Source organism: Dicentrarchus labrax, unplaced genomic scaffold (genome assembly GCF_905237075.1).
Source record: "Dicentrarchus labrax unplaced genomic scaffold, dlabrax2021, whole genome shotgun sequence".
Classification (NCBI taxonomy): Eukaryota; Metazoa; Chordata; class Actinopteri; family Moronidae; genus Dicentrarchus; species Dicentrarchus labrax.
The window spans coordinates 9496688-9523128 of record NW_026136718.1 but is presented as its reverse complement, the minus strand read 5'-3'; the positions used below and the strand labels follow the sequence as shown (position 1 = coordinate 9523128).

The 26441-nt window shown below is 38.4% G+C and overlaps 3 protein-coding genes across 6 annotated transcripts in view; 1 reads left to right on the top strand and 2 right to left on the bottom strand.

Annotated features, from left to right (window-relative positions):
* Window positions 1-400: 400 nt before the first annotated feature.
* Window positions 401-6246, bottom strand: mob3a (MOB kinase activator 3A). Of its 2 annotated transcripts, none has more exons than XM_051375800.1 (4): window positions 6006-6246; window positions 4291-4838; window positions 2675-2877; window positions 401-1052 (listed from the first exon to the last, which is right to left on the bottom strand). In XM_051375800.1, the coding sequence occupies exons 2-4, from the start codon at window positions 4706-4708 to the stop codon at window positions 1023-1025; spliced, it is 651 nt and encodes a 216-aa protein (XP_051231760.1). In that variant the 5' UTR covers window positions 4709-4838; window positions 6006-6246; the 3' UTR covers window positions 401-1022. The 2 variants fall into 2 exon arrangements, with proteins under 2 accessions (XP_051231760.1, XP_051231761.1); XM_051375801.1 differs by lacking the exon at window positions 6006-6246 and adding an exon at window positions 5490-5963.
* A 1833-nt stretch (window positions 6247-8079) lies between these two features.
* Window positions 8080-21983, bottom strand: LOC127350532 (tyrosine-protein kinase ZAP-70). 2 transcript variants are annotated; one of them, XM_051377243.1, is made up of 13 exons: window positions 21895-21983; window positions 16429-16849; window positions 14276-14436; window positions 14036-14174; window positions 13857-13938; window positions 13678-13700; window positions 13557-13596; window positions 12248-12428; window positions 11899-12105; window positions 10854-11046; window positions 9633-9773; window positions 9411-9523; window positions 8080-8584 (listed from the first exon to the last, which is right to left on the bottom strand). In XM_051377243.1, exons 2-13 carry the CDS (start codon window positions 16831-16833, stop codon window positions 8467-8469), a joined length of 1803 nt encoding a protein of 600 aa, XP_051233203.1. In that variant the 5' UTR covers window positions 16834-16849; window positions 21895-21983; the 3' UTR covers window positions 8080-8466. The 2 variants fall into 2 exon arrangements, with proteins under 2 accessions (XP_051233203.1, XP_051233204.1); XM_051377244.1 differs by lacking the exon at window positions 21895-21983 and adding an exon at window positions 17127-17854.
* A 2581-nt stretch (window positions 21984-24564) lies between these two features.
* The window catches only part of adamts10 (ADAM metallopeptidase with thrombospondin type 1 motif, 10), a 51450-nt gene continuing 49573 nt past the window's right edge, over window positions 24565-26441 (top strand). The window contains exon 1 of one of the 2 annotated variants that reach the window (XM_051376447.1): window positions 24565-24669. The gene's annotated coding sequence lies outside the window, so the exon portion shown is untranslated. Of the gene's footprint in view, window positions 24674-26441 lie in introns of both variants that reach the window. The other variant, XM_051376446.1, reaches the window with a different exon arrangement.

Here is a 26441-nt window from a genome sequence, read left to right as displayed (position 1 = left end):
CTACAACATAAACTGTAGAATTTCAGTCTTTCACCACAGACGGGTTTTGGTGTCTGATGCCACCCAGTGGACAGTTTTACATACAGTCTTTTCAACATGTGCCACCAGTCGTGTGAGGTTCGGGTCTCGTGTGACCTTCAGCTGCCAAGAGTATCTGCAACAAACACCTGCAGGTTTGACATCTGAGAACCCGGCTGGTGGCCCGAGGCCCAAAGTGTGCAATGACACAGACTTAATAATGCCTGAGTCACCAGCAGGCAATAACTGTATTTAGTTCATTTCCAAATATGTATATATTTAAAATGGCACTGGGCCTAAAATATATTTGAATGCCTGAAATGGAGAAGAGATCTTGATCTAAATGAGGCTGCATGATTAAATAAAGATTAATAAAACTCTCAACAGAAACAAAAAATGTATTTTTCTCACTGTAACATTACATAATACTTTCTCTGCCTAAAAAAAATACATTACTGCATTGAATGTTCAGACATGAGTGGTAAAACTGAACTGTTGACAGCCTGGAGGGAAAAAAAAGAAATGATTAGCTCAGGCTGTAGCCCAGTACTTTCAGCTTCAGAAAAGATAACCAGTCAGTTTTCATTTAAATACTGATTACCAAATTCAAATTATAACAGAGAAGAGAATAATTTTAATGTAACAACATAGTGATTTTAAAGACGTACAGTAAGAAATCGTACTAATTTTATATCGTTTTAACACAGACAGAAAGACAGAAGCATCCTGGAATGATTGATTCAAATAAAATAGAAAAAACATCAACACAAACATACACCTCTTAATACTGTGCTCTGATGAAACGTTTGAAAACTTTTTAAAAAGGAAGGGAACACCTCATAAGACCAGGTTCTTGGTTGAAACTAAACTACAATAGATTACAGTACTTAAATATAAAAATAGACTCTTTTTTGAATTTGTTTGTTCTTTTTTTTAAGTTCTCTGCTGCAAGCTTCTAGATGGACGGATGCGTTCGCCCCGCTCGTGTCGACTGGTGTGCTCCCTCAGTGACACATCCGAGAGGTCATCTCTTTCTGCAAACACACACACACACACACACACACACACACACAACACAGAGAGTCAGAGCAGTGAAGAAAATACCTGTAAGCTTTAAAACATTACCACTCTTTAGTATGCAGTAAGCAGGTCCTATAAAATATATTTGTGTGTGCAGAAAAGATAATATTGGGGGGAAAAAATACAGCTTTGCAAGTAAACCTTAAGTGTTGAGTTGAGTAGAAGGTTAAAGACTAACAATAAACACTAATCTCCATCGCAAACATCCAGTTTTTTGTCTTAAATGTTTGTTACAGAATGAGGTCTCCCAAACACACTTATTGAACAATCAGCACACAATCAATCACAGCATTACATCAATTGGTGCTGTGCGGTCATTCAGCACGACTGATCGATGTCTTTGAAGAGCCTCTTATCATTGTGAAATAATGAATAACTATTTCATAATATAAATGAATGAGAAAAGGCAGTTTGGGAAAATGAACAACAAAAAGGTGGCCAGCTGGGGTCCCGTTTCACATAAGTGGTTTGTGGTCTGGTGTTTTTTTAGTTAAACATCTTAAAATTATCAAAAGAGGAAATGATCTCCTGTTGCAAATCTCAGCTTGCATGTTGCAAATTTTGTTAAAGTTCAAGGTCAGCGCCTTAAAAAGGTCCAGTGTGTAACATTTAGGAGGATTTATTGGCAGAAATTAAATATAGTATTCATAGATATGTTTTTTATTAGTTTATAATCACCTGACAATAAGAATTGTTCTGTTTTTGTTACCTTAGAATGAGCCGTTTTATCTACAGAGGGTGCGTGTCCTCTAAAGTTTCTACAGTAGAACGAACAAACCGAACACTGGCTGTGGATTGGGCCTTGTTTTTTTTCCATAGTTTCTCCTTCATGCTTGTTGAAGGCGAGCAGTTTCAGTTGGTTGCAACCTTCAACTTCACTGCTAGATGCCACAAAATCCTACACACTGGTCCTTTAAACGGTCACCAGGGCGCTGCACAAGATTACTGTTTACAAGCAATCACTAATTATGGGACACAGGTTAGCCACTACTTTACTATTTACCATCTGTATAAGCTTATTGTGAATATATCAATAGTATATCAGTGACATATATGTCTGCCAATAAGTAACATATTTCCAAATGAAGATGCCCAAACGTGTTTAACAGTATCTCCATTACAACGTTTGTCCACCAGGAGGCGCTGACAATTTTATTTTTTCAACTATAACCAACTATCTTGGGCTCAATTCTTAAAAAAACAAATACAAGCGATTCTTATCAAAAGGTTTTTGGTATTGTTGTTACTATGTGTCAAATATGGACATCGGCCTTGAAGATCCAGTCTCGCTGGTCATGCTCTACTTTTCTGTACTCTTTGTGTTTAGTAAATTTCATGTGACTTTGCACATACTGGTAGCTATTATTTATGTTTATTGTGTTATGACTTTGCCTGACGCTGCTTTGTTCAGAAAAAGATGAAAACACCGCTTTAAGTAGTTTAGGATTGAATGTTTGAAATCCGATTATTTAACATATAACACATCAAAGCATATTTTATTCACATTTCTTAAATATAATCACATTTATTATTATATTTTAGCTCCATATTAGCTCCCATCCCTTCTTTGACTCACCAGAGGCTCCAGCTCTTTGTGATCCGTGAGGTTAAACTCAGTGACAAAGTAATAGAAATGCTTGTAGCAGGTATTGACGTGAGCCTCGGCCCCCATCTGGCTCACGCGGTCAAAGTGGTGAATGTAGACGTGGACAAACACCCGGAACAGACGAGACAAAATCTTCTTAGCCACCTGCATGAAGGTCTTAGGGAAGGGAGTACCTGGGAGTCAAACAGAGCACGCCACAGTCAATCCAAGATGACCTTTTGCCGTTTGCTTCACAGAAAGGAAACACATTAGAAATATTGATGCATTTAATGAAACAGTTATAAACTATTTAAACTAACTTTTCAATGTGTTTCTTAATCTTTTTTTGTCCTCTGGAGCCCCTTGTGTTGGATACCAGCATGCTTTAAGGGCCCGGCCCGCATCACTTCGTACATGAATGGAAAACGAACCGACGCAGTCCGGGGGGGATAAGCCTCCGCTCTAACCAAGTGATTAATTCAGTATGTCGTTTTTGCTTTGACTAATTCAATAATATTTCAGGAATCTGTTCCAGAAGACAACTGCGTCAGAGGTCGTTTCTATTAATAGCCAACTGTGCATTGTGTGACCCATTTTTAAATCCATTGCTTAGATGTTTCTGTAGTTAGTCAGATGCCAAGCACAGGGCATGCACAGAGCTACAGACTGAGATAATAGAAAACTGAGAATACCAGAGCAGCAAGAGATTAACTGATAGTGTCTGCTATGTGCAACACTGTACATAATCTAATAAATGCGTCCTTGCACATTTTTAAATGCCTTCACTGTGCAGAATTTTATCTCGTTTAAAATTTTTGTTTGTATTCATTAAATGTTAATCATTAAAGTGGCTTTTGTTGGTCTTTGGTGTAACTAGTGAAATGATTATTCCATTAAACGTAATATAAATCAGTAATTTAATAAGTAACCATAGCAAATACTTCACAGCAGTGGTTCCAAACTTTTTGGCTCGTGACCCCTTAAAACAAAAACTTGCAACCCTTTGTCTACTCATTGTGTCCAGTTGAACTAAAGCATATTTTTTTCCCTTTTGTTACAGAAATCCTCCAAAACCAAAATAATTCAGTATTTTAGAAGACGAAAAGCAAAACATTAGAGAGAGAAACTTCAGAAATAAGCATAGCTGTGTGTAATATAAATATGTATCTTTCAGCACACTGTCCCGATACGGCATCTCAAACATGAGAAAGTGCTGCTTCTTTCTGCTTTTTTATTAATTGAACACCACTGGGTTTTAACTGTTGTATACTATTATAAGACATCACTTTGGGCTTTTGTGATTTGGGATGGGCACTGATCATTATTTTGTGACGTTTTATGGATCAGATAATGAATTAAAATAGATTCATTGACAATAACTTGTGACGTTAGGAGTGTGTGGACATTGTCTGTGAATGGGAGGAGTTCACTACCTGACTCAGGGATCTGAACCAACCCTCTGAGATCCTTTACAGTAGTAGATTTCTTAAATGTTGACATGCTAAAATGAAATTACGCTCTTTCAGAAGACACACAAAACCAAAGTGTCTTTGCACTGTCTTTGCACTGTTCCTTTAAACTGGAGTTTAAAGGACCATATCACTTACCGACATTGGTGGGGAAGATGTTCTCATTGTTGATTTGTACCTCAATCCAATCCATCAGCAGGCTCATGTACTTTGGGGCGGACAGTGCCGTCGGCCTCTTGTATTTGAGCTCGTCCTGCCAGCGGTATTCGTACTTGGGCCCGCCGGACATGACGGGGCAGGTCTGGTCGGTGCAGGAGTCGCTGATGGTGCCGTAGATGAGGTTAATGCGGTTGAAGAAGTCGACCACGTGGACGGCAACCCAGTCGTTGAGGTCCTCGCCATGGGGCAGCTGCACGGCCTGCTTCAGGTCCAGCCCGGCGTTCAGAGACGCCTGGGCCTTCTTGTGCAGCTCGAAGCGCTGCGTCCCGGGCTCAAACTTGCGCTTGGGCCGGAATGTCCTGTCTTTGTTGAAGACCTGTTTCAGGGCCATGGACATTGTTGCATGTGGTGGCGGCGGCCGATTTGTTTGAATGCTTCTGGTGAATTATTTACTGTTGAATTGGAGGCAGGTTGTGTCAACAACCAGTGCAGAGTTTTTGTTTTGGACCTTCTTTTGCTTTCTGATCCTGCATATGATTAAAGGAGAGGAGAGAAAGGGACAGTTTCATTAGTAGATGTACATTTTCACTGTAATGCATTTTTATACATTAAAATATATTACAGTCTATGGCTGCAACTAACAATCAATATCAATTACTCCTCTGTTTATTTTTATTGATTGAATCATTTGATCCATCATATGTCAGAGAATAGAGACAAATGTCAATCGTCCAATACTTAAATAGATCCAGTTCACTATCACAAAAGCAGCAAATCCTCCCAATAAAGGAGCCTGAACGTGGTAATGTTTTAATGTTTTAATGCTTTGATCTACTAATCTGTTAATCGGGTAATAATTTCAGCTCTATTACAATCCCTCATGCTTATTAAACATGTATTACATGAGAGTTGAGTTTAAGTTACACAACAATAGCATCAGTGTCCCAGGTCTTGTGCATTGTCTTGGGACTGAAGTTGCATGCAGAGAAGTATTAAAGTTTAAACCCCTCACCAAACCTTCTTAGGCAAATATAGTGGCATTAAAAAAAAAGATGGAGGTCATATCAGGGTAAAGCCGTAAAATGTACGCTGCAAAATAAACAAAAGGTACAGTACAAACCTAAATATACATACTTCTATCATTTAATCCACCACTACATGGTGAGAAAAGTAAGCACCTTTTTTTGGTGTGCCTCAGCAGCTCAGGTAAACGACAAGTCTCAACAATGGCAGCAGCAGCAGCAAAAAAAAAAAAAAAAAGGATTTTAAAAAAAAGATGAAACACCATCTTAAAGTGAGTCATTTCCTCTTTCAGGCACTAATTCCGCCGTGAAACCGAGAATCTGCGGAATGACAATAAAAGTCTGCTCTCAAACACGACATGTTACACCCTCCATCTTCTTCACAAAGCGGACTTTAAAAAGAGGATAAAAGATTAAACAGCAAAGCACATGACGACTGTACCAAGTTTATTCGGGACGTGACTCGATAACTCGGTCGGACTTGTTGCTTTAAGCTAAACAAAAAAACAAAACAAAACAACAAACCCAAACAAAACGAGACAAACCTGCGTTACTGAAACTTAAATCACATTATTTAAATACAACCGTGTTAAAAGAAGACATTAATTAAACCCCACAGAGGATCAAAAGGTGACGAAATCGTACAGTTGAAAGCGACTTTCCCGAACTTACTTGTTCCGCCTTCCTGTTCCGTCAGTTTCCTTCGATCTTTTTTTTTTTTTTTTTTTTAATTTAATCGAAAAATCACCTTGTTTTCTGATCGATAGCTTCACGCCGACAACATGCTCCGACTACATTATGGATACATGTTGTATACTTTCTGTTAATTCAAATAAACATGTCACTTTAATAGAGAAACTAACGTCTGACTCCTCCCTGCGAAACGAAAAGTACACCGACGGCAAGCTGCGAGCATCACAGCGACTTCCGGTCGCGGACTTCAAAATAATGTACCCCTTCAGCGAATGTTATTTCCTCCAAAATAATTTCACACAATATGGAAGCTGGTAAATCCTTCCTCAGTAATTCATCATACAGTTTTGTAGTTTTTTTTAAATTGTATTATTTATAAATAAATTAATCAATTTTTATTTTGGTTTTTTTTAATTAGCATAAATAACAAATAAAATACCTCCAAGTCGCCAGCTTAAGTGAGTTCTAAGCTGCTTAGATCTTCTACACAAATATGAATGTTCAAATGATCAAATTATTGTTTAAATAGGCTACACAATTTAGTTAGTATTTCCCATCTTTTACTTTTGTTGTCACTCTCTACTGAACTGAAATCCAACAATCCAATCACATCCTTCAGTTTTGTAATCGTGGAGGAAACTAGCTCAGTAGCTGGAAATATTCACATTACTGTGATTTTAACAAACAAAACTGGATTTTAATCGTTGTAAGTCTGAATTTTGGGGAGTAGCAGTACAGTAAGTAATGAGTAATGACTAATAAATTTTTTTAATAACTAGTCCAACACTGCATTGCTACTCAATTTAGGATACTTTCTACTTTGCCTCCAGGGGCAAATATTCTACTTTTTACAACACAACAATCATTTGATTTCACTCAGCCTGAGATAAGCTTATAAAATCTTTACAGGACACACAATGCATTTTAGACATCTAAAGATTTTTATATTATTTCCTCAAAATGTCTTTCAACTGATTCGAAAAGCAGGAAACTACCACTTGTGTTTTTAAGACAGAGAGAATTTGGATTTTAAGTCCTTTTTATTATTTACTTTTTGTTAAATATTAGGGATTTACATTATGATTTAAAACTTTATCTGTATGTTTTTACTCACTGTCACATTACATTTAACTGCTAATAAAAGTAAAATATTAAATTTTCGGTATTTAACTCAACACTAGAGTACTTTTAACTCTTACATTTATAATTGTGCTAATCAAAGGATCAGAGACCTCATCACACCACTGCCCAGAACTGCAACATACCCTGTGTAGGCCTCTTAGTTAGTGAAAACTATTATTATTCTGAAGGCTAATCCCTCCACTTCCGGTGTCGGGTGTTGTTCAGTGTTGCCTGGCAGCTCAGAAGTATTTGCTTTGATGCAGTATGTCAGTGAATGGCAGGGGGCAGTCTGACTAACCTCATTTATTTTATAACAGTCATAATAGACCACAGTACATCATGTTTGAGTTACTGACAGGAAACCCTAAAATATATTCACAGCCCTTTCACATAATATGTATTTGAACACATCATAAAAGTGGCTTAATTTCTCTCTAAAATGTAGGAAAAAACTCTGCAAATGATTTAACTAAAGTATTTTATTTTGGCTTTTGGTTTCTAGAATGTTATTCTTTGTATTTTTATTTTTACATGTTTAATTAAGTTAGATTTTTTATGTTGTTCTGGTTTCATTTATTTGTCTTTGGGACTTTTGAAACAGGATGATCATCCCTCTGCAAGTCAGCACATGGGTCAGCAACAAGAGTAATTAATGGTTATATTGTTACTGTTATATACAGTCTATAGTTTTTACTCGGTGGCATCTAAAAAAACAACAACCAATAATCTATGTAGTATCATAGATACCATAAAAACCGTAGTTATAACTATTATGAACTCCACTCATAACCTGCATGTTATTTTCATAAAGCTTCGTATCACCAAACGTGTGATCCGTTAATAGGAATGATTTCATCTTTGTGTAGAAACTAAACCTTTAACCACTGACTTTACAAGGATGTTGAGAGAATTAAAGTGTGCAGCTCTATCATTCACTCTACTTATAGTTTATTTGATCATTAAAAAAAAACAATAAACTACTCGTGGGTAGAGTAGAGATACAGTAAAAAACAACAACTTACACATGTACTAAATACCGGAATATAAAATTAGTTTGTCCATCAATGTAACGACGTCAACACTTAACATTCAAACATGAATGACAGACAGACAGAGGTCCTCCTTACATGGCTGACACACTGAAGTCCAATTTACAAATGCACATTTATTGTCACTGAGGCCTGTTTGGCTGTATTGGTACTGTAGTCGAAGCTGGTCAGTGCGCACTGTTCATAAAAAGCTCTTTGTTTTGGTTGTTTAATGGCCAGTTGAAAGGATGCTTTGTGCAACACTGGGACAGAATGTGCCTTGTTTCTGTCTACTTGACAGGCTCAGCAGCGGCTTCAGCTCCCTCAGGCTTGGCCTTGGTCGATATGGAGTAATGGTAAGACCTCATGGACTCCTCAACCTTCTTGAAGTCAGGACGGTCCTCATGCCTGGTGAGAGAGGAGAGAGAAACGGCCGTTTGAAGGGTTGTCACAAGACCTGAAGAGACCAGAGCGCCGTCTAAAGCTCACAGAATCTCAAACACAACATAATATATCAGGGATCTCAAACTGCTGGCTCTTCAAACCTACCAAGTATACGATTAGAATAAAATCATAGTTCTATTTAAATAAATGTATTTTGTTTGGCAAAGGTCAAAGGTGCCTGCAAACACATTAAAAAGGTTGATAAGAAGAGAGTTTCAGGGCCTTTATTTGTTATTTGGCTGCAAACTACAAAGATGATATAAAAATGTGTTAAAACTGCACTTTTTTTTGTTAAGTATGATGTTAGTAATGTAAATATTTAACAGAATATGGTACTTTCTTGTAGTAATTGAACGTTGGTAGCCCCACTGTGAGATGCCACAGCAATCAGGCTTTAGACATGGCCTATTGAGCAATAACTGCTGTTGAGGATAACATCGTTAACTGGCTTCATAAAAACCAACATTGTGCTGCACTCTTTGGCTTTTGATACTGTTGATCATAATATTTTGGTCAATTAACTGCTTTCCAGTGGTTTGGATTATTCTGCTTATCATCAACTCTCTGGTTCAGTCCCCTGATTGATAAAAGGTGTCCCACAAGGATCAATATTTGTCCCACTGCTATTTACTCTATACAAACTGGGCCTCCTCCAGGTTACAGTCTGCTTTTATTTATTTAATACTTATTCTAAACTCTAAAACGTCACAATTCATTGTATTTCACAAGAGCACAGAGCTTTGATGTTCCTGCTCTGCTCTGAACCCTAAATGGAGAATCAGTTTCTTACTTGTACGTCCAGCATTCTTTCATCACCGCATACATTCGCTCTGGACATACTGCCGGACACTCCATGCGGTTCCCAGCATCAATGAAGCGCATCACCTCTGGTCCTTTCATTTTCTGGACAAAATTGGGGAAACAAAAAGAGAAATTTGATGTTCAGGATCAATCGTCATAGTGGTGAGATTTATGTGATCCATGAACAACTAGATTATAGATATATTGGTACCTTGTAAGGTTTCCCTCCGTAGGAAAAGGCCTCCCACATGGTGATACCAAAACTCCACACGTCACTTTTACTGGAGAATTTGTGGAAGTTTATACATTCTGGAGCGTACCACTTCAGTGGCCATTTACCTGCAGTACGAGCCTGGACAACACAAAATAACAACAGGCAGCCTGTCAGCGATTCACCAAAGGCAGCCTACATTTTATTGATAATTAGAGCCGAACATACACACAGCGGTGGTTTCCAAAGTGGGTGGTGTTAAGGATGGGCCAAGTTAAATTCTAAAATCTAAAAACTGTGTAAACTGTCTAAAATGTAATAAAAATGGCTTTATTTCACTCATCTCACAAAAAAAAAATTAAATCTGCCTGGAGAGTTTTGGGGGTGTTGGGTTTCTATGATGTTGTTGCCTGTATTTTTAATTAGTAAGTTTAATTAAGTTAAGTTATTTGTCTCTGGGACTTTTGAAACAGGTTGACCATCCCGCTGCAAGTCAGCACATGGTGTGTCAGCAATAAGAGTAATTAATGGCTATATTGTTACACTGTCAACAACAAATAGTCTATGTAGTAGGTCATATCAAAACAGAAAAAAACAAGCAATAAACACATAAACCACTATATAAAAGCAAATTCTACTTTTGAAATAAATTAAGAAAAATATCAACTTATTGATAAACCTAATTTTATTGTAGTTATATGAATAAGCTTAATATTCATCTGTAAATCTGAACAGCAAGAGCGCTTAAAACTGTCGACTCGGGCCTATATTATTTCACTTAATGCTGACGTTCATCTATGTCACATGTGCAAGTGTATGATTGACAGGGGTGGACACTGGGTGGCGTGTTGTGTAGGGCGAACAATAAAAGTCCTGTTGAATTATACAGTACGGTCCGGTTGTATATTGTCTCTCTCAGAGTCAGAAATTCCTTGGACTTTCTGATCCCTACATTCCCTCCAGATGTAGGTCATTAAACCAGTGAAAAGGAAATCAATGTGTTTCAATCAGTGTTTGCTTTAGTTTGCACAGAGCAGGTGACACCTTTTGGTTAGTAGTTGCATAGTGGGAGGTCAATAATTCCCAGAAAAGCAATCAACTTAAGATACTCTATCTATTTGTGTTAGCTGCAACACTGATAATCCCTACGCCCCCACCCTTTAGTGGTTCTACATCTGTGTCACTTTGTCTTGCAAGCGCAATCTGGTGATGTGTTTATACCTTGTAATAGTTGTCGTCTGCTCCCAGAGCCTTGGAGAGCCCGAAGTCACTGATTTTGGCGAACTGTTGATTGACCAGCAGGACATTACGAGCTGCTAAGTCTCTGTGCACAAAGTTCTTCTCCTCCAGATACTTCATTCCCATCGACACCTGGTGCATCAGGTTGACAATGTTCTCCACAGTTACAGTATCCCTGTAGGGACAAAAATAGATGTTTTTTCTTTCTTTTAGAAGTGTAGTTTTCTATTTAAATAAAGTGTCTGAGGATAGAGGGAGCTGTATGTCACTGGCTCCCAATACTGGGGCCCTACATAAATCTGAGGAGTCAGTGATTATAAGATAATAAAATATACAAAAAGACGCAAAAATGCTCCCACTTGTGCCCCGTGATGTGCCACAAAAGTTCCCTCTTGGGTGCCTTTCCAGTGGAGAAAATGTGATAAAGTTCCCTTTAAGATGCTTATCCTGACCCATACTGAGCTGTTTCACCATAAATGCATCACAACTTTCTGTGTGCTAGTGTCCTTTGGCCCCTCAAACAACCCCTGATCAGATCCCAGGACCAACAAACTCTTGATTTTTCTCTGAAGGAAAGTCTCATCCAATTGTATGAATCTGGACCTTTTTAAATATGGCTGTAATTGTCTCTGTATATTTGTTTGTATGTGCTTGTGTGTGACTCGGGTGTTCTGTTTTGTGTGTTGTCGTATTACTGTTTTATTTCTTCTGCTGTGCTCTTACAAAAGGAATCTTGATTTTAGTGAGATTACCTGATTAAATAAAGGTTATAATAATATTATAGTATAGTGTCTGCCTATATGCAATGCTGCTTAAATGACTGTTTAAGTTTGTGTTTAGTTTGTCTGGTGGTTTTAAAGATTCAATTAGGCTTTGAAATCAAGGAAAGTGCATGATGTGAATGATAAAAATGCATGTATATAGAAATTAGTTCATTATGTAAAAGAACAAAATGAGGCTCCATGACACCCTATCACATTACCATTAACCCATATTTGATTCACACACATCTTCTGTCTGAACTCACTTATTGCTGGAGAGGAATTTGTTGAGAGGCCCTGCAGAGGCCATCTCCATGACCAGCATCAGGTTTTCAGCGTTGCACAGACCCAACATGCGAACGATGAAGGGGTTATCCAGCTGGTGCATGATCTCTGCCTCCCTCATCATCTCCTCCTTCACCAGCTTCTCATTTTCACTCTTCAGCACTTTGATGGCCACGTCTTTCTGGCCCCTGAGAGAAAACAAACAAAACATCTGACCTTTTAAAGATGGTACAGACCCCCAGGTAAAAAAAACACATAATAATGCACATACACTAAATACACACACACACAGAGCTCTGATGCAGTGTTTGTTTTCTAATGTTTCCTCACGTTTCACTCTTGAGGACTCCTTTCTTGACGCAGCCAAAGTTCCCAGAGCCGAGCTCCACCTCATCAATCAGCAGCTGAGTCCTCTTAATGTTAAACCTCCTCACTTCATTCGGGTTGTGGTACGGGTTGAATTCCTTGCAGTCCATTGGCAGCACGTCACGATCTTCAGGTACAGCGGTTGCTATACAAAGAATAGAGTAATGCATTGTTTAATCGTGTATTATGTGCGTAGAGGGTATAAAGTATAAAGTAATCTTATGAGTGTGGTGGGAAAGGTAATGCAGTAATGTAGTAAGTATAAAGTAAAAGAGTATAATGCACTCTTGTGTGCAATATAATAGGTGTTTGTGTTGTTAACAGTTTTATTGTTTTATTTTGATGAAAACAGAGAGATAAAGTTATTCAGTGATGTCACTTCTGTTACACAGCCTGTAGGGGGAGCTCTTGGTCAGTGTCTCAGTCATTAAACGCACTGACTTGGGAGCTCAATAGTATGTTTTATGTATGTTTAATGTATGTATGTTTCGTATGCTACTGGATACTTGAATTTGAATTTTGAATTTATTTATATTAATTAAATAAAGTATCTATCTATCTATCTATCTATCTATCTATCTATCTATCTATCTATCTATCTATCTATCTATCTATCTATCTATCTATCTATCTATCTATCTACCTACCTACCTACCTACCTACCTACCTATCCTTTGTCAACATCCCAAAGACGTTCAGTTTATTGCCATAGAGGATTAAAGACAGAAGGAAATCAGAGAAGTTAGACATTTTTTCTTTAAAAAAATACTCAAATAAATTATCAAATTAATCTTTATGTGATGGCACAAGTTACATACATACATTAATGCAACTGCTCAGGGATTTCAGTGATAATATTATGATATTTAATAATAATGAAAAGTATTTTTTCTGCATAATGAGTACTATTACTTTTGATACTTCAAGTACATTTTACTGCTAATACTTGTGTGCTTTTACTTGTCTTGGAGTATTTTTACACTTCTTTCTTCTTTTACTTGATTAAAAGATCTGAACTCTTTTTCAATCACAATAATTGTGTTTTCCACTGTTTTGTTTGCACTTTCTTCACTTCAGTTTTGTGTATTTTATAGTCCCATCTAGGAACATGTTCTGCAAACTAGCTCAGGCTATACATTTTGTGGCTCTGGTTCATACATGTAAATAAATATATATATATAACAATAAATAAACATTAAATCAACAAATCCAACTTATTTTACTGCAACATAACATAATTAAGTGGTAGCGGGTTGTACTTAAGGTTACTGACCTCCAGGTGGCGGTGTGTATCGATTTGCACCAGGTCGCCTCTGAAAGAGAGTTACATGAAGAATGAATGAAAAAGGTAAAACATGCTGACTTAAACAGTGCTGGATTTAGTCAATACTCACCGTTGCAGGCAGACTGGGTGTCTCTGGAAGATCAGAAAACAGATTAAAGTTATAATATAGGTGTAATAATTAACAAGGTTGAATGTTAAAACCACAAACATGAACTGGAAACTGGACATTGTTTGCAGCAGTTACATAATGTTGATATGAATGAGACAAGGAAGTAGGATGTTCAGTACTTCCAGCAGCTTTGCCGTTGACACACGCCTCCCCGAGAACAGTCACCAGGCCATCAGGTTTCATCTTCAGGTATTCAACCAGCTGGAGAGACAATTAAGAGAACATTCAGTTTTAATTCAGCTGCAACATAATTACTAGAAAATGAGAGAGTAGAGAAAAGCACGATGGAGCATCCAACCTGCCAGATTGTGTCAAACTTTGTTCCCTCCGGCATGGAGAACTTCCCTGACTTGTCTTGGAGGATCTGATAGTGGTACACTGTTTTCCCATAAATCATTGAAAGAGCAAACGTGCCTGACTCATCTCTGTCTCTCACTCTGAGAAACAAACAACAACAAAAAGGTGTTGCTTAAAAAAACCACACCAAATCTTTCACACTAGATCTTCAGAGGTTGGTTCATCACCTCAAGCAACTTACAGAAACTTGCCATCTGGTTGTACTCCAGAATAAAGCCGCCTCTCGCTTTCCTGGCGGGAGATTTTACCGTGATACCAAGGCATCTTCTCATGGGCCGTCGTGGCGATCAGTTTCTCCAGCTGAGGAGCTTGACTGATGATGGCCTGCTCCATGGCTTCTCCCTGAGCAGGAAAACAGCCAAGACGGATGCAGAAACATTCATTTAATGCAAACATTCAGTCTAATTCCCCCGATATATATACATTTATTCAGCAATTTCTGTAAAACACTTTGAGATTTTGTAGGTAAAAGTTAATTAAAGTATTAACAGCAAACTGTTACAGCCCCTATGATTGATATAATATGATAAATTACATTATTAGATCACTTATGTGGATGCATACGTAGGTTTTTCTTGTTGTATAAGCCATGGTCAAGATGTAGTTTTAACTCTATGCCGTTTATTGTCCAACCTAGTCGATCACAAACTAAATCTGAGGGGTCATGAGATGATTAATAAGGTAGGAAAGACGAAAAACACTAATTTGTAATTGTGTTTTTTTGTTTCAAAGAGCATTTTTCTTTGTGAAATATTGGATATTTTAACCTCTTGTTAAACAGTTAATCATAGATATGATAAGTGGCCACAACTACACATTGCTTTTCTTGAAGGCCACACAGAAAAAAGCGTTGGAAACCATTGGTTTATTCTTTAGCAGCACGTTGTATTTAGCTTTTCATATGTTTTTATGTCAAAAAAATAACCTGGAAAGTACTTAAATCCGTCAGCTGAATGTAGTGGAGTAAATAAGTATAATATTTCCTTCTCGGATGTAGTGAAGTAAAACAAAATTGAAATAGTAATATTACAAGTACAGTACGTCAGTAGATTTACTGCTGTACTCTGCTACTACAGAGCTGATTGTTCCGGCTCCTTTTGATCCCTGCTGGGGTCCACAAACACCTGGAGATACTTTGGCTGGTTAGATGAAGCCCCACCAGTGATAAAAGGTTACTGGTCTCAGTGTGTGTGCAGACAGGGCCAGACCTCAAACTGAGTAAAAAGGTTTATCTATGAAGACACTAAACAAATAAAAAGGTGCAATTTCCAAAATTACCCTTAGATCCTGTTTATTTTCTGTTTGTGTATCTTTGGGATATTTCAATGAGTATGAGAGTCTTTGCTGATGGCACGTTATGTTCAGGTTCTAGTTAAACTTGTGTCTTTTATCTTTAAATGTGTGAAACTGTCTGTGTTTTGTTCACCTAAAGGATCAGTTTTATTTACAATGACATATTTCATATTTGCTAAGTATTAGTTTTCTAATATCGTTTCTACTTCCATTGTATCTGGAGGTAGAAATTACAGAGATGGTGGATAAATCAAATGATCTGAATGCCAACATACTGCTGGAGGTAAGTGACAAAATATGGGTGAACGGACCAGTGGTGGAAGACGCACACAGACCCTCTACTTAAATAAAAGTACCAAGACCACAATGTAAAAATACGCCATTACGAGTAAAAGTCCTGAATTTAAAATCCTTCTTAAATAAAAGTATCATTCTGCAGTAAAATGTGACTGATACATCCTCATATATGACATTATCAGTGTTAATACTTTAATGTTCGAGCAGTATATATCTGCCAGAGCTGGTTGAGGGAAAGCTACTTTATAATGGTTCCCAACATAAGGGTCGAGCCCCTCCAAAGGCTGACAAGATAAACCTAATGAGTCATGAGCTGATTAATTGTTATGTGAAATATTGGACATTTGGGCCTCAAACTGTCGTTTAAATAGAACAATGAGAGAAGTTTAGAGGGTAAAAGTGTCTTTAGTGGAACTTATAGACGTCCCCAAATTCAGCTTTTTGTGTTAGAACAACTGTTTAATCTTAATCAATGTGTTGTATTTTATATGCTCATATGTGTTTTTATGTAAAATCTTTATAGTAGTTACGACTGTAAATTGAATGAAGTGGAGTAAAAAGCATAAAATAGATTCACTCAAGAAAAGTACCTCAAATTTGAAGTACAATTCTTGAGTAAATTTAATTATCTACATCCCACTCCTGGAACTGACCCTTTAATGATTAAACTTATTTTAATGTTGATGAGTAGGAAAGTTGAAGGTAACTGTTCCCTTGCACCCAACAGTCTCAGCAGAGCCTCACCTCCAGGGTCCAGGTCTGCCTTACGTATTCCCTCAGCATGTTTTCTCTCAGGCTGTCGAACACGCCGGCTCGTATCGGCGTATCCGGGGGCCGCAGACAGGGTTTCTTCAGGGGGCACACAAGCCCATCAGGGTCTTTGCTGTAAAACTCACAGAGTTCTGCAGGCCCACAGTGAGGCTTCCCTCCTATGATGCAGTAAGTCCCATTAAGCTGCTTTTCTATGGAGTAATGGTGAAACTCCAGGTTCCACACGACAGACAGGACGTAGCCTCCCAGGCTGCGGAGACACTGTCGCAACAAGAAGAGCCCGTCGGACATCCCGGCCAGCTTCAGGTGCTGCTCGGCTTCTGAGCGGCTGATGCTGCCGTAGAAAAAAGGCAGCTCGGTCGCCGGCTCGATGGACATGGTGGGAACTGGGAGACTATAGAGGCAGAAAGGGAAGGTGTTTAAGCAGTTAAAGTAAAGCTAAAGTCTTTAGGAATAATTCAGTAGTCCCGCGTGTGACCAGTACACTATTTAAATCCAGGCTGTGACCTCTGACCTTTCAGCCTTTTAGGCCTCAACTCTCCCCCACTGTCTGTTCAATCACATATTACAATATGTACAAAAATACAGTTTAAAAAAGGACATTCATTCATTCATTTACTCATTCATTCAAGATTTTCCCAAAAGCAAAATCATCATCCGAAGAACCTCACCTCTTCTTTTTCTTCCTCCCTTTACGTTACACCTTGAGAATTTCTGTAGTTTACAGTGTTTTTTCAGGACTGTCGGCTCTACACGGATGAGCTGTGAGGCATCATATGTCTGGATGAGATATTTAACAAGAAGCACCCACACTTTGAGACTGCCTGCATGAAAGTTGCAGATCGACACTGGTGACAAAAACCACAACAGGAAGTTGCAGTCCGCCCTCACAGCCTCCTTTCTCCAGCATCTTGCTCTTCCGTTGAACAGGTGCTTTTTGGTTCTAGATCATTCCCTCTGCTTTAGAAACTCGAGTTTGTACGTTTTTTCTTTAGAGGAGGAAAACTTTAGGTTTTTTTTGAGGGGAGTAGAATTGAATTCATTGTTAAAACAACGACTGTAAGCACAATGTGATGTGTCTGTTAAGAATCCAATACAAGGCGTTTTGCAGAGGTGTCTGAGCTGAACTGAATCAAAAAGATAAGATTAAAATCAAGCAGGTTTTGCAGTGTAGAACGGTTACGTGACAGCAGGCGGAAAATGCCTGTTAGAGTTCAAAAACAGACACAAATGATAAAACAGCAACCCAGCGGGAGAGAGGTGATCAGAATATGCAGAAGAACTCGTAGTAAGGATGCAGATTTCTATAATAATCACATCAAACTACAATGCTACAGCTGGTTTTTGCAGTGTGTTGGAAACTTATCAGTCTTGACTTTTGTCTTCCTGTTAGATCTTAAAACAGTTTCCGGTTTTAGTATGAATGGAAAAGATTACACTCTTCAGAAAAATGCATTCACAATGAATCTGAACAGACATACATTTTTATGTAAGAGTCAAATATATGATGGTCTGGGATTTAAACTAATCATATCACAGAAAAAAGTGTGAAAACCTCAGCTTCCTGGCTTCATACCTGAGTTGCTGCCCACATCCACAGTGGACAACTGAGCACAAACACAGTTACCACAAGACATGAAACTCCAACCCCGCTCTCACCACAACAAAGACCCCCAGACCTTACTATGTGGACAAACGGATACCCCACACACCTAAAGACAAGCTGTGATATATATGACAATATATCACAACAATGTGCGAGTGCACTTAAACCTATTTGTGTGGTGTTAATTTAGGCTATAGCTCAGTTAAGATGAGACTAAATGTGCTTTGTTTTGGGGTTTTTTTGTGTTGTGAGATAAAGCTCAGCTAAAATTGGGCTGTATGGAGGAATACTCTTCGTCACGGATGATGTATTCCAATAATTTACTCAAGTAAAACAGACAATAACACACTATAAAGGAGGGGAGAGTGACTGTAGTAACATGGTGGTCCAACATGGTGGACTTGGAAGGCGTCTGTAGATAAAAAAAACGACTCATTCTAAGGTAACGAAAACACCACAATTCCTATATTCAGGTCATCATACACTAATGAAATCATACCTATGAATTATTATGTTCCAACTGATCCTCCTAAATGTTACACACTGGATTTTCTGTTTCTGTTTCTTAAGATAATATAACGATGAGCAACACACAGTGATGGAATTTTCCATGAAATCAGAATTCATCAGCAACTTCTGTGATGTGACTTGAACAGGACTTAAACTGAAAGAGAAAGCGAATTTAATTACAAGCCAACGAACCCTCATAACACACCATGACAAGCATATTAGACACACTGCTGTAATTTATGACACGACCAAACTAACCAAAATATTGACCGTTTTCCAACGAGACATTAAAAATAAAACAGCAATGACAGCTGCCAAGTCTTCGCTCAGCTCATGCTCCTTTCAAAATATAACTGTATTTTCTGCTTTAGTTGTATATTATGGACCACAGCAGCAAAGAGTGGAGTTAGATGAGGTGACACATGACACAGTTCCTGAGATAGCTTTGAACCCACAACGTTGCGTGGTGTCTTTTCGCTTCGAGCCTGGGGCTGCTTTCATCAAAAGATACTTTAAAAGACAGAAACTAGCTGAGTGCGATGTTTAACCTTGAGCTGCGCATAAAATCTTACTTTTTCAAATGAGGTGTTGCAGAGTAAGCAGATAGTGACCAAAGGGGGAGCAGTGGAAAAAGCCCTGTGAGTCACTGTGCTTTCAACAAACGGAGGAGGTTAAAAGTGACACACGCCAAAACCTACAGGCCCGAGTTGTTTGTTTTCCACAGAGGAGAGAGGGTGAATGATTAAGGTCCTCTAGTAAAGTAAATGTAATGAAATACAAAGCAAAGACCCGATCGTGATCTGGTCAGACTTTTCAGCTTTGGTCAGAAGTGACTTCTTCCGATCAGTCTGGAAGTCAGTGATGGGAAAGTTTTATCAAGCATGAAGAACTGAGTGAAACCAAACACAAGAGGTAATATAATGTTCCAGATTGCCCCTAATAAAGAAGAACTCTCTGCAAGTGACCATAAAAAGCTCAGGCATACAACATCAGGTTGAACTGGGGTGTATGGAGGATCTATTATCTATTATCTAGTCATGGAAGATGTTTTCAGATCATTTACTCAAGTAAAACTACCAATAAAACACTATAAAAGTCCCGCCTTGCAAGTAAAAGACCAGCATTTAATATTGTAGCTTATTCAAGTAAAAAAAAAATATGAACAAACATAATAATCAGCAACTAAATGTCCTTGAAGTAGCTTTATACAAGACCAAGAGGTAACAGTCATAGCAGCTCGGAGATAAGACGTAGGTACAGCAGCGTTTCGAGCTAAATGATTCATGTCGACATGCTAATGTGCACAAAATAATGCGAACTGCAGATTTTTATCAGGTAAAATTTTCCATCTTACAGCAGTTTAAGTGTTAGCATGCTAATATTTGCTAAATAGCACTATAACCTGATGGTGCTATAGAGGAAATTGAGAAAAAAGGTTGTTCATCCTATGGGGCAACGTACTGTGCATATGCCAAACTTTGTGCTACTCTATCCTGTAGATGTAGAGACATTTCACTGAATAACTGTAACCTCTGACCTACTGCTGAATTTAGTGATCTTAAAAGTCAACATCAGCTAAAAAAATTTCACGGCGATCCATCAAATAGTCACAGAGCAACATTGGCGCTATCTTGCTTTAGCCGCAAGCGTAACAAAAAATGTGTAAAACAGCCGTAAACACAGGCGTTACCAATGATGCTAATAAAGGTTTGTTCCATTCTGCATTAAATGAAACAGAAACTTCATTAGTGTCACTGGTAACACCTGTGTTTACCCTACACGTCAAAATGGCTGCAGTGAAAAACAGGACTCATTAACCCCACCAAAGTAGACATATAACAGAGAATATTTTACTTTTTGTGGGGGGGGGTCACATAAATGTCTGTTTGAAAAGCACAAAAACCCTCAACAGAACGGAGACTCAGCAACTCATTCGTCCTCTTTTACTCTTCTGAACCATACATGTAAATACCTCTATGAGGTCAGTGATTCAATTTGCTTCTTTAACTAATAAAAGCTGTGTTTTCTGTAGATTACGTGACTCACATTAAATCAAGAACATTCCTCTGATAACTATTCGGTTATTAAAGTTATTTTAGGTCATGATTATTTTGGTTGCGCTATGAGGAAGTCAGCTCTGGGGGGTTATGTAACTCGAAGCATTCCTCCGTACATACATCAACATTTGAGTCGGCATCCACCAACAGATAATGTGTCCTTTGACCCTCGTACATGAAATTATTTTTTCCTCCCAAAGTGCTCTTTGTTTTAGCGATGATTTAAAAACAACTAAAGCCGTAGGCGGGCTTGGATAAAGAGGCTGATCTGCGTATCCGATCAGGGGCCGAAATGCCCCAAACTGAAGCATAATTTCCTACATCAATGGAAACAGTTGACCTTCAAATAAAACAGTTTGCTTTTGTTCCTTTGTCGTGAATCATATTGTGTTATTCCAAACCAAAATGAGGCTGTTGAGATTTAAATCTACACTGGAACAAAAAATTAAGTTAAGTGCCTTTTTTTCATTAGCTCTGTAATGTCTCTTACAGACCAAAAACAACACACAGCACAGTTTGTTGCAGGTGTAACCTACTTTTAATGAGGCCTTTTTGTGTCAATTGGGCCTTAATATTAAACTAAATGTAACGTTTAAATTGTCTGTAAACACTCTCAGCATTTCTGTTGTGAATTAAAAAGCACATTTTGTTCATGAGATCCTCTTTCTGGTGTCTTGTTGGATAATATTGTCGTATTGACTGTGGCTGGAACATTTTGCAGATACGCGTCGGTCCAGGACCAAAAATATATCCAGTAATTTCAAGAAAAGTTACAAGCGATAAAAGACACACACAACCCACCCATTTTTGGTTTCCTATTCCGAGGCACAATAAAAGCAGCTATTTATATTTTGCACATGTAATCTCTACTTTTGTAAGCCAAAGCAACAATGCCTCAACCCGACTGTGGTACACACTTTTATTCTTTTTTTACAGCTCAGACACAGCTGCAGAAACAAAGGAACACAGTTTAACTGGAGAGATTTTCTTTAAACTTAAAAGATCATTAAGAATATAAATACCATAAATTATTGTGGGTTTAATTTAGAAAGTCGCCTTAAAAAGTCACTTCAAAGCTCTAGTGGAGTTCTAGTTTTGCTCTTGAGGCTGAAATAAAATGTTAAAACACACTTTAAATGTGTAGGTAGATAGTTAACCATGTGTATGTGGCATTAAAGAGAGAAAAAATACAAAATTAACAGGCTGGATCATGATAAAAAAAAAATGTCTGCTGTTCAATCAGATATAACAACAAAGCCTACTTACGTTGCTTCACTGCGAAATAGAGAGACGTTGTTGCCTCAGAGACAAACATATATCTGATGATCTGACGTCTGTAAGGTGCTGTTAGAAGGTGGGGGTTAGAGACAATGACACACACACACACACACACACACACACACACACACACACACACACACACACACAATCACAAAGCAGCTTCATATTTAAAGGAATAGTTCAACATTTTAGGAAATATGTTTATTAGCTTTCTTGCTATCAGTATCGATTCCACTCTTCAAGATTAAAGAGATTTTATTTGTCACAAATACATTAAAGTATTCTCAGGCAGTGCACAATGTGAATAGAAAACATTATAAAAGCTACAAACAACCAAAATACCAGATAAAAATAAATTAATGCATGAATAAATGCAAAATATACAAAATAGTAGTAGTTGCAATAAAGCATCATATATAGTATTTAAATGGCAATAGAGCAGGTATATTACAATATAAACAGGTGAATGTCCTTGGGTACATTGTCCTTGCAGAGTTTATTGTTCATTGTTCAAGGCTCTGATGGGCTGTGGGAATAAACTCTTCCTCGGTCTCTCAGTGGGTGATGTGTGATTCGTTCTGGTCGGAGCTGCTGTCATACGAGGCGGTTACGCTCCTCGACTGGATGCACTGCAGCAGAGCAGGAGGGTAGCAGGACTTACTGTGAAACCTTGAATTTCCTCAGCTGTCTGAGGTGATACAGGCGCTGTCACTGTGTCAATATGTGTATAGTCCAGTTTAAGTCCCCGTTAACGTGCACATCTATCTATCTACCCAAAGTAGGAGGGTGGGCAGTGCTGAGGATGACCACCTGAGGTCTACTACTCTACCAGCACTTTTAAACTTCAGTGGGTTGTAGGGGCTCCAAAGCAAAAGGACAAATAGAATATTTTAAATTTTATCACATTTTTTTGGTAAGAAATAGGCTCGGCCTGTTTTTATGGATTGTAATTTATAGTGATCCTAGGTTGACTATAAAGACTTTATAATCTTACATTTTAAAAATACTCAAATGCAGACAAAATCTTCTCAAACTGAGGGTCCGTGGTCTAAATGTGCATCTACTATCCCTGACCTGAGAAAATTCACACACTTTATCCTGTTTGTTTAATCCAAAAACATCCATAAAGCAGTTTAAAACAAGACAAGTTTCACAAGGAGGTCCTGAACTATTTCTTAGACGTGTTGGTAGATTTTAATTTACCTTTGGACAGAGTCAGGATAAGCTACTAAACTAACACCCATTGTATTTCCTGTAAACTTGTGGTGGGCTTGTGATACACAAATTATCTTCACATTATAATAACGTCTGCCCTCTTTTATATGTGGTCTGTCATAGGCTACTAATCATTATGACACGTACACACACCGACTCACAACACCTGTGCAATACCCACAGTACCAATGACACCCCACACACACACACACACACACACACACACACACACACACACACACACACACACACACACACACACACACACACACAAAACCCCCACCTCACCGGCTGCAGCTGCGTCCTTGGAGTCGCAGATCTTGCAGCCAATCAGCAGGAGCCCATTGAATCAAGTCAGACAAAACCAGACAAAACAAAACCGGAAAAGAAGATGTGTGCCTTCAAAATAAAAAGCAGGTATAGTAACTTAAATTTATGTGGTGGGCTTTTCTTTCAAAGGCTCTTGACTGGATCACATGTACAATAAGATTTGTTAGAATTAGAGGTTTGCACTTTGATTTTGGTTCCTCCCGTTTTCCTTTAACTTTGAATCATCACAGCAGAGCATTATGAGAAGATGGTTATGTGGTCAAAAGTTTGGCAACCATAACGAGCTCCCAACTGTTTTACCTTAATTTAATCATTGATTTGTTTGATACATGTCTTGGGGTTTAATTTGGGTTATTTTTGAGTCCGTATGAAGTGGATTTATAGCTCTATTTGCTTCTCTTCTCTCAGAAAGGTTGAAATAATATCGTTTAATGTTTATGATGATTAATTTTGCATTTTTTGGGGTTTTGTTTGACATAATAACATAATAATGTGAAACTTTATTAAAGGCGTTAATGCCCCAAAAACTGTTAGAATCTGCAAGATTTATTACTTCTTTATTAAAAACATTTTGAAAACATCTGAGTGTTGCAATCAGTCACTATACTGGACAGTAGTGCAGATACAGGAAAACCTTAAACACGCTTCATTATATTCTGCATCCTCACTGACTGTTGTTGGATCCACTGTCTGAGGGTTCAATAAAAATGATCCAAACCAAACTGGGTGTTGTTTGCAGGCACTGAAATAAGTACATAAACAAAAAACTGGAGTTTGTTAATTGATAATATGGATAATTGATAAAGACATGAGGCTGTTTTACACATATGGAAGGACGTGTTTTTGTGCATCATTGATACACATGTGGATGTTTTTAAGCTGCAAAGAGAAAAATAAATCAAGTCAATAAATGTCATAGTTGTAGCCTAATACAAAAAGTGCAAAGATTATGCACATTAGTAAGCAGAGTCCTCAATTCAGCTCTTTATTTTACCCCCAAACCCTTGCAGATACGACTTTTATTTTTGCCAGATTTAACCGGAAGTGTAATATTTTAAGTGTGGGTGAGTTGACATGAAACTGTGGCTCTCTGGTTCTGGAAGTGGAAGAAGTTGAGTCTCCTCAGTCACCCACCGGCGCCGCCTCCTCTCCGCTCCGCTGCGGAGGACAGAGGACAGACTCACAGCGGAAACTTCTGCAAGGGGACACGGGAAGGTAGGTCAGCGAGCCCGGCCACACTCTCGGCTTTTTCATGCACAACTCTGGAGGAAAAGCGGTCAGGACATGATGCTGGCAGGAGGCTGTTCTCAACTCTAAAACGCCAATTTTCTCCAGAAATGTGTCTGCAGACTTTGACTGTCGCTCTTATTTTTACTCTTTAAGGTTGCTTTTGTTTCATTATGATGTCACAGGGTCATTATATGCACCTCTGTGGACTTAATGTTGTCTTATGGTGTTTGTGTAGTATTCCTCCTAAAATCTATCTTTGGGTTGGCTCTTCTCCTCAAGAGCTCTTGGTTATTGGCTGGGATCTCCTCATTGGCTGATGACAAGGCAGTCAGTGTGTGTGCATCCGTGTGTGTGTGTGTGTGTGTGTGTGTGTGTGCAGGCCAGTGAAGGGATGATGTGGCCGCACAGCAGACATCAGGTACATAAGTGGCCTAGTGTCGTTCACCGGCTGGGGGAGCAACCTGCAGCTTCTCATTGATGGAAAAGAACTGCAGGAATTCTGCAACAAGTTACAGAAGATATATAGTTATTAAATAGGAGCTCAGTTTTATATGTAACACAGGTGATGTAATTAGCTGTAGGACTTGTATGCACCTGAATACAAGTCTTTAAATGAGTTATTTGATCAGCTGACTTTGCAGACTTCTGCAGGTTTATGTCTGTGTTGCATGTCTGTTGCATCCTTTGTGCAGCATCATTCTTTTAGTCCATATAAATGCATCATTTCTTTTTACTGTATGGAGATATGAGAAGAATGAACATATCCTCTATACCGGATACTATAGTGTGTGTGTTGTATTAGTTTGCATTGGCTGGTGGGAGGAATATTATAAGTTTAGTTTCTGAGGTTTTTGGATTTGCATGATCCCACTTTTTCTCTCCCGATACCTCACCTCAGCCTATCCGCCGATAATGAGTACCAACATCTGCAAACCTCTGTGTGGAACTTAGTCAATTGAAAGAAAATGAATTGGCAGGTATTTTGACATTTTTCACAGCTCCATCTTTGCTGCTTTTCTTCATCTTACGTGACAGTAAACCAAGTATATTTTTGGTGTTTTGGACTGTTGGCAGTCCTACAGGAAGATAAGAATTGCACAGAAATGAATATGATAAAAGACAGAAAGAGAAAAACCTTCCACTACCAGCTGTGCTCTGTTCCCAGTGCTGCTGGCTGACTCACTTCATGTCGAGTCAGCTCTCTCTCTCACTAAATATTGTTTCAGACTCGAGAGGCACATTTTCAGAGCGAGGGGAGCACATCCGAGGTTCTCCAGCCTGTTTATGTTCCCACTTTTCATCTGCACGCTGTTTATTTGGGGAAATTGAGAAAGGAATGCCTGCCTCTTTCTCTTTCTGTCTTTGTAGCAGACAGAAAGAATTAGAGTTTGGTCTGAGAAATATCCCCCAGTTCTTTGTATTATTTCTATCACCTGTTCAGGGTTTCATGTGGAGATCTGTGTGAATTTAGACTTCTAGGGAGGGAGTAATTGTCTGAAATGCTGCATCTGACTTGTGACATTCGTCTTACAGGTTATTTGATCCCACAGCCTCATGGTATTAGAAAAAGAAGTTTAATGAAATAATAAACTGAACCTAAAGCTGATTCATGAGCTACTCCCTGATCAAAGTGGAACAGTGTGCATGAGTGTGTGAAAAAGAGAGAGAGAGGTAGAGAGTGGGGGGAGTGCTAGACTTGAAGCTAAGCTGAGGGACACTTTGCATCTGTTCGCTCCACACAGACTTTACTTTGAGCC